The 20027-nt window shown below is 30.3% G+C and overlaps 2 protein-coding genes across 3 annotated transcripts; one reads left to right on the top strand and one right to left on the bottom strand.

The window, feature by feature from the left end:
- Positions 1–9751: 9751 nt before the first annotated feature.
- LOC112711983 (heavy metal-associated isoprenylated plant protein 37) lies at positions 9752–12685 on the top strand. Its single transcript, XM_025764746.3, has 3 exons — positions 9752–10443; positions 10651–10726; positions 11206–12685. Exons 1-3 carry the CDS (start codon positions 10405–10407, stop codon positions 12342–12344), a joined length of 1254 nt encoding a protein of 417 aa, XP_025620531.1. The 5' UTR covers positions 9752–10404; the 3' UTR covers positions 12345–12685.
- Positions 12686–14418: 1733 nt separating this feature from the next.
- LOC112711982 (actin-interacting protein 1-2) lies at positions 14419–19101 on the bottom strand. Of its 2 annotated transcripts, none has more exons than XM_025764744.3 (7): positions 18356–19101; positions 17619–17780; positions 17185–17371; positions 16500–16922; positions 15654–16061; positions 15282–15579; positions 14419–14779 (listed from the first exon to the last, which is right to left on the bottom strand). In XM_025764744.3, the coding sequence occupies exons 1-6, from the start codon at positions 18955–18957 to the stop codon at positions 15322–15324; spliced, it is 2040 nt and encodes a 679-aa protein (XP_025620529.2). In that variant the 5' UTR covers positions 18958–19101; the 3' UTR covers positions 14419–14779; positions 15282–15321. The 2 variants fall into 2 exon arrangements, with proteins under 2 accessions (XP_025620529.2, XP_025620530.2); XM_025764745.3 differs by having other exon boundaries at positions 14419–14755; positions 18356–18965.
- Positions 19102–20027: the final 926 nt, after the last annotated feature.

Below are 20027 nucleotides of genomic sequence, written 5' to 3'. Positions count from 1 at the left end.
ATATTCAAAAAGAAACAGCAGAAAGTGGTTTTTTTAAATGCTTTGATTCCAATTGTTAAGAGTTTTGTGGGTGTGGGTAGGAGGTAGAATAACAAAGTAGCCCCACTCTTTCATAAAGGAATTGCCTTTTGTAGATTCTCATATAAAATAAATAAATAGAAGATAGATAGCATTTGTTTTTGGTCTGAGTACATTCAAAATTGCTCTTGGATGAAATTTTGGAAAATAGCATAGTCTCTAATCTCTAGACACAAGAGCCCAAGCCCACTGTTTAGCCCAGGCCAATCACTTCTTGTGAAGTAGTTTTTGGTGGGCTCTTAGCCTCAAAAAGAAAAGAAAAACCAAACATTTCATATCAAACTATTATGGAGGTAAATGAAAGATATAATCGAGATTAGTTATTGACCTGAAATTTAGTATCATGTTTGTTGATTTAGAGATTGATATTAAAATTTTAGTCTTTGTCTCTAAAATTTTAATATTTTAGTACTTCTAAAAAGTGGAGATACAGGAAACTGAAACTTTAATAATATTTTATACTTAAAATATCACCGTTTCAATTAATTAATTTTAATTTTATTTTTTGTGCAAATTAAATTAAAGCTTCATTTTTATTTCAATCTCTGTCTTTCATTTTATACCAAATACAATACTAAAACTTATTTCAATCTCAATCTTTATTTTTCAATCTTTGTTTCTTAATTTCAGTCTTTTAGGTAGCGTTTGGTAGAGAGATAGATACTGAAAGACTAAGACTGAGAGATAGAGACTAAAAGACAGAGACTGAAATAAATTTTAGTATTCTGTTTGGTGCAAAGTGAGAGACAAAAATTGAAATAAGAATAAAACTCTAATTTAATTTGCACAAAGGATAAAATTGGAATTAATTAATTAAAATGAAAGTATTTTAGGTATAAAATGTTATTAAAATTTCAGTCTCTGTTTCTAAAAATATCAGTCCCTTGTGTCCCTACATTTTGGAGGCACTAAAATACTGAAATTTTGGGGACAGAAACAAAAATTTTAGTACCAGTCTCTGAACCAACAAACATGATACTGTGTCTTAGTCTCTCATTTTCTATCCCAATACTGCAAAACAAACACTACCTTAATTTCTGTCTCTTATAAATGGATAGATTGATTATTAAAAAGGGCATGAGTTGAAATAAGTGAGATCCGCTCTTGGATTAACTTTCCTAGAATAAGTTAAAGCAAGTATCTATAATCTATTTGTAAAGGTTAATCTAAACACAAAGTGAAGATCAAAGGGGATTAAAATTGTGTGATGAGAGGCAGGTAGATGGGATTTAGGAAGAGTGAAAATAAGGAAAATGTGGTGTCCAGAAACGCACCTCTCTTTCCCCATAAAAAGATGCTAAAAGAAAACAAATGGACACATCACATTCAAACCTGGCATTACTGGGGACAAGGGACAGGGGACCCCTCCATCTGTTCTCATTTATCACTTTTTCATATAACAATCCTCCCTTCCAAGGCCACCCAAAATCCCTCCCCTATTTTATTACTAAGAATGGCAATATTATCTGAATTTGCAGATACTTGTTTTATTTTTATTTACATTGGGGTAGATTTTTAGTGGGATGAAATTAGATTTAAGTAATATTCGTTTTACTTGTTTTGGTGTTTATAATATATGTAAAATAATTAATAATATTATATTATTTTTAAATTTTTATTTTAATTTATATTATATATATGATAATAATTATATTAATTTTAAAATTTAATCTTATTTATTAAATTTTAATAATTATAAAAACAAAACGAATCTTCACAAAAATAGGTTAGGGTCAATTTTATACTACTTACAAATAGAAATGGAACAAATTTTAGGTAGATTATTATAAGAGAAGATAGATCAAAGGTTGTATTTATTTTTAGACATAAAATATTAAAATAGAGACATAGAAATATAAAATTATGTTTAGTATATGAGATATGGATAAAAATATTATGTCTAAAGATATTAATAATGTATTTTGTGTTTATGCTGATAAAAAATATATTTTATTTTTTATTTTTTTTATTATTTTTATTAATTTTTTATAATTATATATTTTATTATTATATATATTTTTTAAAAATTTTAAATAAAAATAAAAATAAATTAAACTTTTATAATTTATTTTAATTTATTACTAAATAAATTTATTTTTTATATTTTATTTTTAATATTTTATTTTATTTTAGTTTTAAAATCAAGTGTAGCCTTTATTAAAAAAATTAAAAAACTCACCCCTACTCAACTTGGTGCCACCCCACCCTATTACTACCACCCTTCCCACATGCTGACCTAAGACACTTTTTTATCTTTTATTATTAAACAAGACAAGAGGTTATATTACTTATCCTTATATAAAAATGCTAGTAAGGAATCTTTAGAATGTAAATTGTTAAATATATTAAATTATTTAATTACCATATTTATATATATAGATAGAGATAATTTTATATAAATAGTTATCACATACATGAGAAGAATAAAAATCCAATGCTAGTAAAGTATTTTAAACGTAAATATACTGCCTAATTGTAAAAGTCTCACTTTCTAAACCGTTGAACAAATTATTTTAATAATTAAATTTAATTAAATTGATCTAATAATTTATTATATAATAAAAATTTAATTAAAAAATAAGAAAGAGATACATAAAAAAGTTAATTAAATTTACTTACCAAAATAATTTATTTATCTACTATTTTTTCTATAACATATTAGTATTCTTAATTAATCACAGCATATTAACGTTTATATTTTCATCACAACTTTATTTTATAAACAGGTACATAGAAATGTAATGTAGCATTAGCCATTAGACTTCTTAACAGAGCAGACCAGAAGACACGAGGTAGTGCCCTATGCAGCTATTCCACTCCACTACTGCAACAATTGCATTTATTTATCTACTAATAAATATGTGTAATATTATTTTAAATATGAATTTAATTTTGATCCAAATAATTTTATATGTATATTTAATTATATAATATTACATTAATAAAAATAATTATTTTTATATTATCTGTATAAATAATTATTTAAAGAAATAAAAATTTAATTATTTTATATTTTAAAAATATATATTCAGATTATAAATTAAAATTTTTTTATTAAAAATATATTTAAAATATTACACTAATAGTAATCTAAAAATACATGTTATCTAAATTTAAATAATTGTATAAAATATTTATGAAAAGGGTGGTAGCATTTGAGTGGCAGTTAAAGTTAATTTGATATGGCAGAAGAAAAATGAGACTTGATGGAGAAGCAAAGACATAGTAGTGACTGGTTAGAAAAGAAGAGAAAAGAAAGTGCAACAGCATGCAGATGCAGGTGGTTGGGACTAGCAAGTAATGATGACCTAACAAGCCCCTCGTATTGGTGACTCAAACCCCACCCTACTCTTTCTCTAAACACTTTGTGTGATTGCGTGCATCACCCTATAACACACTATCATCAAACTATCAAACAAAATTGGCCCTTGTGACTTGTGTCACTTACAGGCCCAACACCATTACTCATTTCCTATGCATATCCCTACCATAATTGGCTTTATAACCAGGAAGTATGTTTTGAAACTAGGGCCTTATACGGTTAAAATTTCAATTTTATTCTTTGTATTTTAACCTCTTCTCTTTTCCCACTATATTCGTAGTCTCTGCCTCTTTTCAAGTAGTTCACTTTCCGATTTATTTTTTTTTTCCAATTTTACAACCCAAAACATTCTTCTCTTGTGTATTTTGTAGGTGAGTTTCATGTGCAGTCTTTTCATGTGAAGTTAATAGTTCATATGAGTCAGTCGTTAGATGACAATTTAATTAAATTTGTTAAATTAGTTAACGATTATCAACTATCAATTTCACATGAAGTTAACTGCATTTGATTTTTCATCTATTTTGTATTATGAAATTACAAAAAGTGATGCTACATCTTTTTAACTACTTAAAATAGAAACAACATTTTGGAATAGGTATTGAAAATATTTAAGGAAAGCAAGAACATGAAAGGTATAATAACGGGCGGTTGAAAAGTTTTAAAAATAATTTTTTTGAGTTTTTGACTTATGAAAATTAGTAGTATTAATATCTGGTGCCATTTTTAAAATTAAATTGCAACTTTTTAAGAAGTTATTTAGGAATTTATAAAGAAGTTAAAAAATAATTTTTTTCATAATACTACTATTTTTTATTACATTTTTATAAAATAAGTACTTTTAGAATTAAAAACTTTAATACAAAATAATTTATTTATAAATTATATTTAATATAGTAATCTATTGTTTAAGCTAATTTTTTTAAAAAGAGCTTAATTAACTTATTTAACTAAATTGGACCTAGTGTAAAACTAAAATAAAATAACAAAAAAATGGAGGTTTTAATATAATTTAGGAGATTAACAAGTGTCCTAAAATATATATTTTAATTAAATATAAAAGGTAAGGATCCTTTTGATATCATAATATCATATAGTGGGCCAAGTGGTCTACCTTGGAATAAAAGAAAACTGGAAGTCTGAAAGAACATTAACAAAATGGTGCAGAGTTCTAATATGGTGAATTATTGCTCTTATGTTTAGTTACGTTGATGGGCTCCTGTGGTTGACACTGGCTGATTTTGGATGCGGGGATGATCAGTGGTCTTGGTCACCCATAAACGAGAAATTATAATAAGGAAAAGTCTAGGGGGTCAACAATTTTATTGAATTTTGGCATGTAACCAGCAGAGAAAGATGAGCCATTGCATGAAATTTCATGCCAATCTCACACCATCAAATCATCATTGATGACTAATTGATGGCTAACAATCACAAAAATTATTGGCCCCTAGCATTGCTCTTATAATAATTCATATATTTTACATGCACCTGATTTTTATCAAAATGTTTAGTTGATTCAGTAATTTCAGTTGCGTAGCTTTGATATTATTGGTTTGAACTTTGAGTGTCATGTTATTCATTCAGTAATATTTTTTTAGTTCAGAAACGTAAACCTGTTTGGATGTAGAAAAGAAAATAAAAAAAATAATAAGAAAAAGAAAAAAAATTTATTTGTATATTATTTGAATAAATAAAAAATAATATAAAATTATATCAATATTTTTATAATAAAATAAAGTATAAATATTTTTATTTATTTATATTTTATTATATTTTACAAATATTATAATTTAATATATTTAATTTAAATTATTTATTTAATATATAATGTTTAAATATAAATTTCTATTATAATAATATATTAAAATTAAATTTATATTAATAATTATTAATAATAATATAACTAAGGATAACATTGAAAATATAAAAATATAGCTTTTTTTTTTTGTTTTCTTATTTGTGATCGAAAAAGATTTTGTTTAGTAGGACACACAAAATTTTTTTTCTTTCTATTTTTTTCGATAATAAAAAATATCATTTTTTATTTATTTTCTTTCCATTAATTTTTTTAATTTATTTACTCTTTAACCAAATATAATGTTAATAATTTTTAAATTAAATTGAATCAAATTACATTTGCATACGCGTATTTTTTTCCTTTGTTTGCGTCTTCTTTTTCTCCCTTTCTTCTCTTTTCTTCTACTTCCTCTTTTTTTACATTATTATCCTGTATTTTTTTATTTTATTTTATTTTATTTTTTTCTCTCTCTCTACAAAAATAATAACAAAAAAAAAACTCACGATGCATTTTTATAATGAACAAATTATTTATCATCAATTCAAAAATTTAAAGAATAAAAAATAGGTATATAAATTAAGATAAAACAACCTATATGTTTTGTCATAGATGTTATATATTTTGTCATGGATATTGTGTCATCATAAAAAAAATTTCTGTTATTTATATATTTTGACTACTAGAGATTTATTTTTTATATTTTGTTTCTATTGAGATTTCTGTATTACATTTACGAAATTTATGTGTTATTTTGTTTTTCTAAGATTTAGTTTTTGTATTTTGTGTTGCAATTAAAAATTTTTTTACTTCATGCTTAAAAAATTTTGATATTATTTTATTTTTGATAATTTTAATAGATTAAATTCTTTTTATGTCATAATTAAAAAATTTTGTATTATTTTTAAGGAATTTTAGTGTTTTTTTTTATAATTTCTAATTGATTAAGAAATTTCATATGTAATGGTTAATAAATTTTCTATGTCACAGTTAAAAAATTTTATTATTTTTATTTCTGATAGTTACTAAATCTGCTTTTTGTAACTCAAATATTAAACTAAATATACCTTTAAAGATATGATTGACTTATTAACATTATCATTCATCTACTTTAGTGTTCATGATTCTGAAACTATGAGCGGAGAAAAAAAATACATACGCAATAATAAAAACGTGCATAAAAGTTCAAGTACGTGAACATAAGACTGTCTTCGGTAGTGGATTCAGAAATTTTATAAAGAAGGCTGAAAATAAAAAATTGAAAGTACATATTAAAATTAAAAGCTTTAATAAAAAAAATTGTACATTTTAATGTTATTTTAAACTAAAATTAATTTAAAAAAATCATTTATATTAAATTTTTTTCATAAAATTCTAATTTTTATCCATATTATAAAAGATATAACAAATAATATAAATTTGTTTCTATAATACTTTTAATATATATATTTAAAATAAATTAATGAATATAATATATAAAATCTATTCGTATTAATAAATAATTCACTTAATATATTTTGACTTTAATATCATAAAAAATAAAATTTAATCTAATTTATTTTTATGTATATATTTTCTTTTTACATTCAATTAAGAATTATTATAAAAATTAAACTATTTTTATATAATAATAGATAAAAAAATTACAAAAAAGATAAAAAAAATAAATTTAAAATGCATGAAATGGGATTTAAAATCATATGTTAAAGTATAAAATGTCTCCTTTTAACTATTGAACTAGAAGGTATAATATTAAAATTCTTACACATTATATTAAATATATTTTATGTTTTAAAAAATTTAGGGGCCATGGCCATGCAAGTCCCCTTAAATCAGCCTCTGTGCTTGTTTTGTGTTTACTTTTTTTTTTGGTGACTTGTTTTGTGTTTACTTTAAAACATAAACATAGTGATATAGACACAATAAAACATAATTTTTTTTAACTTGTTTGATATTTAAGTATAAGATAGGCTAATTTTTTTCAAAATGAAAAAAAAAAGATGTGTAATCCAGTATCATAGTTAATTAGTGTATTTTTTCTTGATATGGATTTAAAATTTTTTATTTTAATTTAAATAACAAATTGAATCCTCAAATTTGACAAATTTTAAAGTCAGATTTTTATAATGCACAAATCAAAAGATCCGATTTTATAGTGAGATTAATTTTTTTCGCTTTCAAACAAATCAAGAGTCTAATTTGTAAGTTTAAAATATTGTTCAAAACTAACATGCAAATTTGACTCTCAAATTTGTGACATAAAAAAATTTAAAATTCACATTTGCAATCATTCATAAAAAAACACCAAATTCTCTACATTATTTATGTTAAAATTTTAATATTATTCTTATTGCAAACTATTATAAGTGACACCACTGTACAGTCACCATCTTAACCAAACCACCACCCACCATCAACAATTCAGGCGCTTATTTTTTTTGTGTGGGAGAGAACTGAGCGCATCTCATAATAATGGGAGAAGAGATAAGTTTTTCATTGCTATGGTGTGAACAAATCGATCCCTCCGATTTGTTACATTTTTTAAATCAACAATCACAAATCCGATGGTCTGATTTGTGTTTTTGAAAATAAAAAAATTTTTAATGTTGAAATCGGACCCTCCGATTTCTATTTTAAAAAATAAAAAAAATTAAAAATATAAAACGGACCATACGATTTGTAATTTTTTTTATCAAACAAATCGGACCCTTCGATTTGTACTTTACTTTTTTTTTCAAACAAATCGGACCGTCTGATTTAAATAAAACACCATATAAAAAAAACACCTAATCTTCCCATAACAATGTATTACACATATATTTATACAATATAAAAAAAATTAGCCCAATTCGGGCACCATCTCAATCAAATAATTATTATTAACAATCTAAAACTAAATAGCAAATTTAATATAACAAATATTATTAAAAAAAACTAATCCAACAAAATCAATACAAAATTATTTTAATAAAATTTAACCAAAATAAAAAACTAAATTATACATAAAAAAGGCAGAACAAGACCATATTCACTTGAGTGAAAAATGTTGTTAACATAACATGCTCATTCGAAATACTATCATTTGCTAGTTCCAGCATGGTTGATCCATCTAAATACTATTATTATGTCACATATTTATTCTAAGTTGGAAAGATTATATATATTATGGTGACGCATATAATCAAAGTAAGGGTAACAGTCTCAAAGTTGGTCACATATATATGTGTCATCAAAGTCCAGCGTAGGAAAACGATGGATTGATTTGGTAGAGAATGATTAGCAAAGTAAGTCCCAATTCCGAAAGACAAACGAGTCGTGACAATGGCGAATAACTTGTCTCAGACACAGATCGCAAAGTAAGGATTGACTACTGCTTCCAATGTACGGTGATGCTCCTTCACTCTTCACCATCCTTATATAACTAGTGAAGTCATCATCACCATCTAATTTAACCTTATTATTTAATTTAACAAAACTTTATTTGTGTGTTTACAAATCATTACTCTTAACACTAAAAAGATTGATATATCATACGAAAGTTCTAAGAAAACTAATAATAACATATTAAGCACTGACATTTTAGTGAGTAGTTGTATTTGCATTGCGAATATATTTTAAATATTATATTTATTGATATTCGTTCAAAAATCATCATGTGTTAATATGTCTAAGTCCAACTTTATTCTTAGTATTGTTGAAATGATTTTAGAAATAATATATAATATTATTTATTAAAATAATTAAAAATTATTTTATGTTTTAATATCAATAAAATATCAAAATATTGTTACGATTCATCTAAAAAAATATTTTATATTTTATATATATATATATATATATATATATATATATATATATATATGCATAAACCTATAATTATAAAATTTTAAAATTGTGTGTTGACGTGTCTAGTATTCGTAGATGATAATAAGATTAATAACAGTTCTAAGATTCATTGCAAGGCAAAATTAATAAAAAAAACATTATTTTTCTGAAGCTATAAATATTTAATTAATTGAGATTCTTGCCCTGCATGATGACCATCATCATTGAACTGTTTCTGATCTACTGATGATGAGTGCATAGATGATGATTATTATTATTATTATTAGCACATCTTTATTTTTGAGCTTAAGCAATGAATATGAATAGAGAATAACCTTGGACATAAAATCTTATCAGAATGTGTAACATGATCATAGAGGAATGTAACAACATCATTGATATTACATTATTTACCGTTCATAAATATATCATGTCACTCACCTTGCCCTGGTTATTTACTTATTTTTCATAAATGATTATAAACAGTAACAATTTGATTTTTCTTAGAAGTTAGAACATGTTAAGAAATTTCTGCATTCAATTGGAAGAAGAACAAGTTCTGTCGGTGGAGCATCATTCAAAACTAACTAATAAGCACGATATCAACCAACCATGCATTAATTTGTACTTTTTCAACTGAATAGAATTAGCAGAACATAGAGTTATTTGTATTGCTTTAATTAATTAATGGTAAGCATAATTAAGTGAATGAAATATCATCACGAGAGTACGATTTAAGATGTGACAAAGGGTACAGAGTATGAAATAGGCATGTCAAGTCGCTGTTCTTCTTTTTATTGTCTCTCACTCAGTATTTAACGTTAAATCACATCCATTTCAGAAACTCAGAGCTATCCCGCAATTCTCTCTCTCTCCTACTATCTTTTTTTTTTCTTTTTTTCTTTTTACTATTTGAATTCTCCAGCTTTTCTTTTGTTCTTGACTTGACACCTTGACTTTTTTTTCTCTCTCAATTTTCTATTGGTGGTTTAACTGTTTTCCTTGGCGTTTGGCTCCAATTCTTTTTAGTTTTTTACTTCACTCACATCTTTCTTTACATTGCAACCTTTTTTAGTTATTATTTTAATAGAAGGGAGAGAGTCCCAAGTCCCATGTGCCAATGTTTTTGTTTGTTTGCTTTTGAGAAAGAAAAGAAGTGAACAAGAGTGGCTACTAGCTTTAAGCTTGTTAGCTACTTAACTTAGTAGAGAGAGAGAGAACATAGAATCTATAAGTTTGTAGAAACTCACATGCAACAACCCCTTTTGGTTTTGGAAATAGGCTCCTGCTGCTTAACCTTATTTTTTGGTTGCAAACAGAAGTAGTGGTGGGGGTTAGAGAGAGAAAAGAGGGAACTTGTTTCATTGCAAACAGCACTGAAGAAATGACTAAAGAAGAAGACTTTAAGCTCCTTAAAATCCAGGTCTTTCTCCATTCCATTCATTCACATGCTTTCTGTCTTTTGAGAGAACCTCTTTTCGTTCATTTTTATGCCCCTTTCCTTTTTATTCTAGTTTTTAGTTTCCTATCAACACTGCAAAGTTTGGCATTGGTCTTTTCCTCAGGAATCTTTACTTATTTATTTGTTTTCTTCTTTTGTTGCTTTTTATTTTTTTTTTAACATCTACAGACTTGTGTTCTCAAAGTGAACATTCACTGTGATGGGTGTAAGCAGAAAGTGAAGAAACTCCTTCAGAGAATTGAAGGTCTCACCCTCACTCACTTTCTTTTCATCTCTTTTAGTATTTCCCATATTCTGTCTTGTCCTTACTATTTACTCACATTGCTCTCACTATCCTCATTCTTGAGGATAAGATGTACGGTCCATAAAGCATTGGGTAAATATTTCTTATATAGCACATTTTATAGTTTATTAATCATAATCAAACTGAGTGTAGGAATATTATTTACTCACTTCCAAAGGCAACTAACTCTATTGGGAGTTATGGAAATAATAGTAAAACTGAAAGCGAAAATTGTCTTTGCCTGTCTTAGTTTACCTTGGTGTATTAAATGTAGAGAGGTGTAAAGTGGAGTAACAATTTAAGCTTTGTGTCACTTTGGAATGCTCTGAAAAGTGGAGTAACTAGCATCTTTATACACTTCCTACTAGGTGGACATAATATTTTGGAGTTGTTCTTTTGGTTAATATGAAATTTTGGAATAATAGTTTTGGTCTCTACAGGTGTCTACCAAGTTCAAATAGATGCAGATCAGCAGAAAGTAACAGTTTCAGGAAGTGTGGATGCTGCAACTTTGATCAAGAAACTGGTCAGAGCTGGCAAGTATGCTGAGCCATGGTCTCAGCAGAAAACAATTCAGAATCCAAAGCAGAAGAACAACAACAACATTGTCAAAGATGACAAGAACAAAGGGGGGCAAAAGCAGCAAGGACTGGTGAAGGGTCTTGAGGCCTTCAAGAATCAGCAGCAGAAGTTCCCATCTGCCTTTAGTTCTGAAGAGGATGATGATTACTATGACTACGATGATGAGGACGAAGACGATGATGAAGAGATGCGATTCATTAGGGAAAAAGCCAACCAACTTCATTTGCTGAGGCAGCAGGCAGCAGCAGCAGCAGCAGAAGCAAACAACTTGAAGAAAGGTGTTGGAGCAATTTCTGGTGGTTCCAACAATGTTAAAATGAACAACAATGCTGGCAATAACAACAATGTTGGTAAAAAGGGAGGACCTGGTAATAACATGGGACTTAAGGATGGTCATGGTGGTGTTCTTGATCAGAAAACCATGGCAGCACTGAAATTGAACAATGGCCACATGGGAGGTGGTGAAGGACTCAATCTTGGAGAAGCCAAAAGGGCTAGTGACATTGGTGCAATGATGAATCTAGCTGGTTTCAATGGGAATAATAACAACAATGTTGCTAATAATGTTGGCAGTGCCACTGTTCTAGGGGCAAATTCCAATGGTTTGGGTGGTTTTCCTGTTCTGTCTAACAACATGGCTCCAGGTTCTACAGCTGCTGTTCTCCCAAATGGTGCTTTTTCTACCGGCCAATACCCATCATCACTGCTAATGAACATGAATGGCTTCAATAACCATCCATCTCCATCCTCATTAATGATGAACATGAACATGCAGGCAAGACAAGCCATGCAGCAACAACCTCAGATGATGTATCACAGATCCCCGTTTGTTCCTCCTAACACTGGCTATTACTACAATCATAGTAATAACTACAGCCCTGCAAATTACTCTTATGCTTTGCCTAATTATTACCCACACCAGTGTCCAGCAACTGATGATAACTCTGCAGCACATATGTTCAGTGATGACAATACTAGTAGTTGTTCCATAATGTAATAGGATTGTGTAGAGCCAGAAAGGTTGAAAAAAGAAAAAGGAAAAAGAGGAACAAGGCATGTTATTTGACCTTTATGTTCCAACTAGTATAGAGTTTGACCGTGTGTGATTTGGGTGTGGCAGATGTGTGTGTTTGGTGGTGGATCATGGATGTATGACTGAGTCATATCAGTGTCCTGTGTAGTAGTTGAGAAGATTATGTTTGCCTTTTTTATTTTTATTTTTTTAAGAAAAGACATACATGTCTTGTGGCTTGTTCTATCTCATGACTAACTTCATCATATCAATGTATTTAGTACTATTTGGAATTGATGAATGAATATCCTCTGAGTTTATCCTAATTCCTAACTTAGAGGCTAAATAAATAATTAATAAGCCTAACTTTGGGGTCTGGGATACATTAAGAAATGGGTCTAGTTTTATTATATTGGATTAGAACATTAATAGGGATATTCTCAAAATAGACAAAGGGGACATGAGTTACTGTTTTCCGTGCACAAAGAAGACATGATGACAGTGTGTGTAGGAACAGTTGGGTTGACAATGTTCATAGCTCTCTGAATATTCAATATTGTATTGTGCAAACATAAGGTGGGTAAGCACGCGTATGTCACGTGTGTAATCCTGTAATGCTGTAACCGACAGGACCACATTGCAACTTGAAGCTTTGTGATATGATAATACAATATAATATTTGTTAAGCTAGTTATGCTAATTATGCACACATGATGCTCATAGGCACACCCAACCACATGCACTATATTGAAGGTGCAATTCAAGAGAGAGAAGTTTTATTGGTTGAACATACCCTTTTTTCTTTTTCTTTTTCTAATTAGGAAAAAAGGAGCTTCAAAGTTGAAACACAGCATTGGATTTTAGAACAGCTACTTTTGCCAATATATCTAGTACTCATCAAATTTGGGGGGTCAAGGGATAAAGAATGTTGTTAAAGTAAATACTAAATAGCCACTTCAAATTTTCAAAATAAGAATAATGTGTTATGTGTGTTAAGGTCCGTTGAAGAATATGTATCTATAAAAAAGAGATTTCCTTTTACAATATCCGATAAAAGGGGCCCCTTTTGGAATATTGGTACGTCCTTGGAGCAACTGTGTATGGTATAATTCGTGGATGAAAAAGCTCAAGCTGTTTTGAGGTCAATGAAGGAAGGTGAAAAAACATGTAAAAATAAAAAAATACGAGCAGTTTGGTAGAAGGGTTGGTTTGGTATAAAAGATTGTAAGAAATACAGAACAGTACCCTCAAGACAAGGAGAATCCATGAAAAAGAGAAATAAATAATAATCATTCAGTGGAATGGGGTTGCCATACGCATAAACCAATGTCTTGTACTGTTCAATGTTTTGAGCTAGATTACTGTAAAATTTGAAAAGATGAATATTTATTTATTTTTGGTGCAACGCTAGGCTGAAATGCTGAATTGTATCTTGATGGCTAGTGGTTACCCCATAAAGTTTGGGGGGCCAGGGAGGGGGACAACAATGACATGAGAAAAACACACTTTTTCACTCACTGGAACTGTTCTCAGAATGTACAAACATTTGAATGTTGTTTGATAAATATCTTCTTGCTAGTCCAAATCCTTATTCTTCTCAGCTCTCAATTAAGAACCTTGCCCCAATACCATACCAACCTTACTTTTCTAGAAATCAGCGCCAATTAAGAGTTCTCTCTCTCTCTCTCTCTCTCTCTCTCTCTCTCTCTCTCTCTCTCTCTCTCTCTCTCTCTCTCTCTCTCTCTCTCTCTCTCTCTCTCTCAATATGGCGACACAGCGAGGGATCACATTATAACTTTTCAAAAGAGAAAACAGAGTTTTCTTAGAACTTGTCCGAAAAGAGTAGATCTTTTTAAAGACACTCGACAAAATTAACTTTCAAGAGTTTTAGTATAATTTAGAACTTGTTTTATTGTGCCCAAGAAAAGAAAAAGTTTAACTGGATTTTAAGTGGTATGTTGACGAGTTTTGACTTTTGACCAGGGGTCATGTACCATTTCAACGCATCTTATTCTTACCGTTAGAGTTGTAGTATTATAGAACGTTGAAACAAAAGATCTTGCTGCACCAACTAATCAGTAGTAAAGACTGCAAATAGATACAGAAAACAAAATCAAATTGAATTCACCTCTACACTTGCAGAACTGTCTAGTTTCATGCAATTAGGCCTCTCTGTCTAGTCTAGAAATGTGTGTAATGCGGACTTTTCTACGTAAATTACAAAACTGATTGAGAATTTCTCAAGCCCATTCCATTGGCTTAAGAAGGAAACACAGTGAAGAAACAACAATGGTAATGCTACAGCATCTGCGACTCACTTCCATCTCCATGAGAATGACATTATCTTATCTCTTCATCTCCCTACTGTTCTCTCCAATACGGGGGCTCACCTTTATCTGCCACACAAGAAAGCCAATCTCCTGCACTCAGACCATAATTTTAATGATGACTTGCATACTATGTACTATGTAGCAAATAAATAAGATAGACAAGGTTGATTAAAGTAAGTTAATATTATGTGTCCCAAAAAATAAAAAAGTTAATATTCATTTCCATCCTCTCTCCTCGTGTTATATATATATAGCTACTCAAGAACCATTAAGAGTTTCCTCCATTACTGAGGCCAGGAGTTCGATTGCTACTGTAATACCTACAAGGAATAAGATTGGTCTAAGCTAAATAAATGAAGCAAAAGTGCTATTCACCAACTAATGGTGGTATTTTGCTAAGAGTTAATTCTAATTTCTTAGGAGTTGCCTATGCAATCTGCATATGTAAATCTAGCTTGGAGACTCGAGACTTCTAGTCCTATTAGAAATCTAGGAAGGGATGATACACCCACATTAAACTCTCCTTACCACTCCAAAATCATTGCAGAATACTGAATATTATCATAAGATAGCTGAACTGTGAATTTCTTACCGCGAACTGCATTAAGCATGGGAAGGTTCTGAAGCTAAGATTACTCAGAAGTTAAAGTCCACATACGAATACAACCGTCTTCGCCTGAACTGGCAACTCTGTCATTATCAACAAAAGTTAACCCATAAACTCCACCTAAATGAGCACCTTTTATGGTTCTGCGGCTTGCTGCTGGCTTTCCAATTTCATATATAATAACGCATGTATCAAGTGAACCGGTAGCTATCAGTCTGCTATCAGGTGACCAAGATAGGCAGTTAATACGTGCAGTGTGAAACAACATGTTATTAAGTTTCACCTGAAATAGAAATGTTCTGGTTATATTCATAAAGCCAGATTAAGGAAGCAGTAATCATGTTGGGCTCAAGTTACCTCTTTGGATTCATGATCCCACACAACAGCTTCACGATTCAAATCAGCAGATGCAAACATGGTAACATCTGGAGAATATCGGATTACACTGATGGCACCTCGGTGCTTCTCAAGGACACTTTTTTCTGTAAGTGTATTACCTGAGACAGAATAGATGTGCAACTTACCATCTTGGCCGCCTACAATTGCTTCACTACCATCAGGTGAAATTGCACAGGCAGTCACAACAAAGCCCAGGTTTACAGTTGACAAAATTGTTGAATCTTTGAGTAAGACAACCCCAGATTCAATTGCAATGAGAGCAAGTTCAGGGATTTTAACTGCAAGACTCACATCCTTAGGCTGACTTCCAATATCAACTTGCTTAGCAGGACCAAAATCGTCCCCGTGAAGAGGAACTCTGGATACCTTTAGTTAATACCATGGAATTTCATATCATATCAATTGAAGGCAATAACCATCGTGGCATTGTGCTTTGGAACCAAAAGTAAGCTCAATAATAATAATAAATATACAAAAAAATTGGCTAGTGACAAGTCTGACCATCCAATGATGATCAGCTCCCTCAACAGATTAAATTATCAAAATCAAGATGTCAACAATTTTGCTTGTATTACTCTCGAGTAAAGATAAAAGAAATAAAAATACAAAGTTAAATTTTACAACACTTAGATCATTAGCTGATAGCAGAGCTGTTAATATTTACTTTTAGTTCTTGGTTTCGTTGGTTATTAAGCTTATCACAGGTAAAATCTCAGTGTTTGAAGAAATATTGATGATATTTTTAATGGTGCAAATCAAATAAACCAATTTGATTATAGTGAAGACGCATGTCAAAGATGTTACCTTGTTGTCAAACCCAGCAGTAATAATTTCTTCTTCGCCAGCTGCTAACAATTTGATTAATCCAAATTGTTTACTCTCAAATTTACCACTATAACCAACGCCAGGAATCCATCTAATGATCACTCCATCGTAGCTGCTGGACAACAGCATCTTTTCACTTCTGTGAAGCAGATTCAAAACAGTAACATTCTTCATGTGGCCAGATAAGGATAAAGGGCTTTTATCTAGATCCTTAGCGTCATATAAGTTAATGGTGCCACCAAGAGAGACAGTAAGCAGATGAGCATTCTGCCAAAGGCAACCAACAAGCATGTCTTCCACTCCGCCAGTTTCCGTAAAAGACAGAGTCTTATTTAACTTTGCACTACCATCCTCAAGAATGTCCCATATTTTTGCGGTCTTATCAGCAGACACAGTTACTACCTGGTATTGATTGTAATGTAATGAAATTTAAAATATAATCAAATAGCAGAATCATAACGTCAAAACACTCATTGTAATGTAATGAAATTTAGAATATAATCAAATAGCATTTGTGTCACCATTAAAATCTATTCAACATATAGTGATTAATCTCTTAAGTCTTAACAATGCTTGACAAGTCGTAAGGAAACAACATTAACCATTAAAACCACAGTTCTGAGGGAAAAGGGAAAATAGAAAATGAGTGAACTTGAAAGCTGACCTGTTTGCTATCAGGACTCCAACTAGCAGCATATATGCTGCCCTTGTGACCATCCCCTGAAGGCAACTCTGCAAGTTTGGCCCCTGTCTTTCCTTCATATACAATTCCCTTCCTATCAGAGCTCACCGTAATAAACTTGCTCCCATCTGGCGAATATCTAACACAGTTGACAAAATTCGAATGGTCCCTGCAGATAAAAATACACAGTATCACTATGATCTACTCAACTCAAAAAAAATAAAGTAAAATATGGTTAAACTATGAACTATTCTCAAATCAAATGTAAATAACTAATAATGTGCATTATTTTCCGTGTGTGCTGCACCCAAGAGAAAATGATAAAGAAGGGAAAAGCTCATAGATAGCTTGTAGTATGTATCTATTGTTGAATAAGAAAGATAAATATGCAATGCCATATAGCAAATAATACTTACCTGATTGACATGTTGAACTTGAATGGTGGACCTTCATAAAAATTGGCTAAAAAGTCCTCTCCACATGTGACAATGCGGAATGGCCTTGTTGGCTTAAATGCACAACTCAAAACCCGCCGGGAATGGCCATCAAAGTCACCAACAGTAGAACCCGAATCCCACCTTGAAATTACAAAACAAATGAAATTGAAAAATGGGGTAAGGTGGTGAAAAGTTGGAAGCCCACAAGATGCTAATTACTGATAAATTTAAAATTATTCATGTGCCTCTACCAAAATTGTTTTAAATTTCAAAAGAAATAATCCAGATATAATATTTAGTCGTGAACATCTACCCTGACCCAAATTCCATGAGTGGAATATCTGATCTCGTGCACTACATCTTTCTTTTATTCATCTGAAAGCTCCAAAGCAAGTGTGAACTAATCAATTTATTCGAAGAGAATAAATTCCAAACCAAATGGCAATACAATCACCAAATACTATAATAAGCGCGCGTGCCCGCTGTGTGTATTGCTCACTCCACACAAGTTTGTATGCAACTGGTGCGAGCTTACCACGATCGCATTACAATTTACAAGCATCATGTGCTTATGTCACCAAACAATTTATCTTTTTTAATTACATATGAAGGTTTGATTAATGGAACATAATTAGATACTAAGCAAATAGAAAAAAATAGATCGATAAAAATAAATTAGAATCAGATCGAGAATGATGAATGAGAGAGACACATACATGAAAGCGCGAACGAAGGACTTGCCCTTGCCGTCACCACAGGCAACGATCCTCATGCCGTCGGCAGACCACTGGAGATCATCGATCCGACCCGATAGAACCCGAAACTCATTCTTAAGAACGTAATCGTTGTGTGTTCCCCAGATTCGGATCGTGCCGGAGACGTCGGCGGAGGCGATCCATTCGCCGTTGGGAGAGTAGCGGGCGACGGTGACGGGATAGGCGTGCTCGCCATAGACGGAGACTTTGAGGGGGTTGTCGAGGTTGCGGATGACGACGGAGCGAGCGGTGCAGTAGAGGAAGTTGTTGGTTTTGGGGTCGCCGGAGATGAGGATGCCGCGGCCGCGCTCGGTGGTGGGGACGCAGGCATAGGTCTCCGAGAGAGTGGGCATTGTGTTGGGGTTGTGGTAGTGATGGATCGGATCTGTGGTGCGAGTGTTAGTGAAATAAGTGTGAATCAAAGTGCGGAAATGGAGGAATGGATTTTGAACGAGTTGTATCACTTTTCTTCTTCTGCTCAAAACTCCATGGCATTTCAGATTTCCTTTTTTTTTTTTAATTTGGTTCCTGAAAACTTTGCAGGCTATTTTTAATTTAATCATTAAAATTTTAATGGTCTCCCCTTAGTCCTCAAATTTTATAAATACGACTCATATTAATTTTAATATAATTTAAAATACATAAATATTAATAGAATGTTGTCGCGCTAAAATCAGTAAAATAATAAAATTTTGATTTTAGTGTTCAAAAATTAGGTTATACTGTTGTAGAATATATAAATAAGAAAAAAATAAATATAAAATAAAAAATATAAATAAAAAATTTTAGTATTAATGTTCACCAATATTCTTATCTTACTATAATAAAAATAATTTATATATATTTACTGATATTAATATTATATATGTTGCAGCTTGTCGATACGGAACACGTCGATACGCGAATTTTAAAATCTTATAAGACACGAGGACATACATACATATAAAATATAAAGTATTTTTTTAAATAAATCGTAATGATATTTTGATATTTTATTGATATTTTAAAATATAAATTAATTTTAATTATTTTTATGTGGAAACTCAGGTGCAGTCTATTTCATGTGAAGTTGATAGTTGATAACTGTTAAATAATTTGACAGATTTGACTAAATTATCATCTAACTGCTCTCAGCTATCAACTTCACATGAAGTTAACTGCACCTGAGTTTTCACCTTATTTTTAATGTCTTATTTTAATTATATCAAGTATTTAAAATATTTTTTGTTTTCATAAATAATAATATATATTATATCTAAATTTATTTTAAGAATATATGTTAAGAATAAGACTAGACACGTTAACACATGATGGTATTTAGGTGTGTCCAAACATATCCGGAGAAGATTTTTTTTGCTTTTTATTAAGACACGGTTGGATACAGCAGACACGCGTGTCGGACGAGTATCAATGAATATCGTGTCTGACACTCGGATACGACAATTCAGCGAAGTGTCCGTGCTTCATAAGTTGCAGCTTATACTTACTGAGAAAAGAAAGAAATTTATACTATATATATGAAGAGAGGATTATTTTATTGCTTCTGTGTGTATGTATGTAAAACTACATTTCACTATTTATATAGGTAAAATGCTTACTTTTTCAATACCTCTTTAATATCATTCACTTTTGA

Source organism: Arachis hypogaea, chromosome 9, assembly GCF_003086295.3.
Source record: "Arachis hypogaea cultivar Tifrunner chromosome 9, arahy.Tifrunner.gnm2.J5K5, whole genome shotgun sequence".
NCBI lineage: Eukaryota > Viridiplantae > Streptophyta > Magnoliopsida > Fabales > Fabaceae > Arachis > Arachis hypogaea.
The sequence above is the reverse complement of the archived record's forward strand: the minus strand, read 5'-3'. Positions and strand labels throughout refer to the sequence as shown.

Excerpts from the sequence above, each read along its gene's own strand:
- LOC112711982 (XM_025764744.3), bottom strand. The coding sequence starts at position 18,957 with ATGATTAAATTAAAAATAGCCTGCAAAGTTTTCAGGAACCAAATTAAA. Across the intron at positions 16,062-16,499 it reads CTGCTGGGTTTGACAACAAG|GTATCCAGAGTTCCTCTTCA; the intron begins GTAACATCTTTG and ends TATTAACTAAAG. Across the intron at positions 15,580-15,653 it reads GGGATCATGAATCCAAAGAG|GTGAAACTTAATAACATGTT; the intron begins GTAACTTGAGCC and ends TTTCTATTTCAG.
- LOC112711983 (XM_025764746.3), top strand. The coding sequence starts at position 10,405 with ATGACTAAAGAAGAAGACTTTAAGCTCCTTAAAATCCAG. Across the intron at positions 10,444-10,650 it reads TTAAGCTCCTTAAAATCCAG|ACTTGTGTTCTCAAAGTGAA; the intron begins GTCTTTCTCCAT and ends TAACATCTACAG. Across the intron at positions 10,727-11,205 it reads ACTCCTTCAGAGAATTGAAG|GTGTCTACCAAGTTCAAATA; the intron begins GTCTCACCCTCA and ends TGGTCTCTACAG.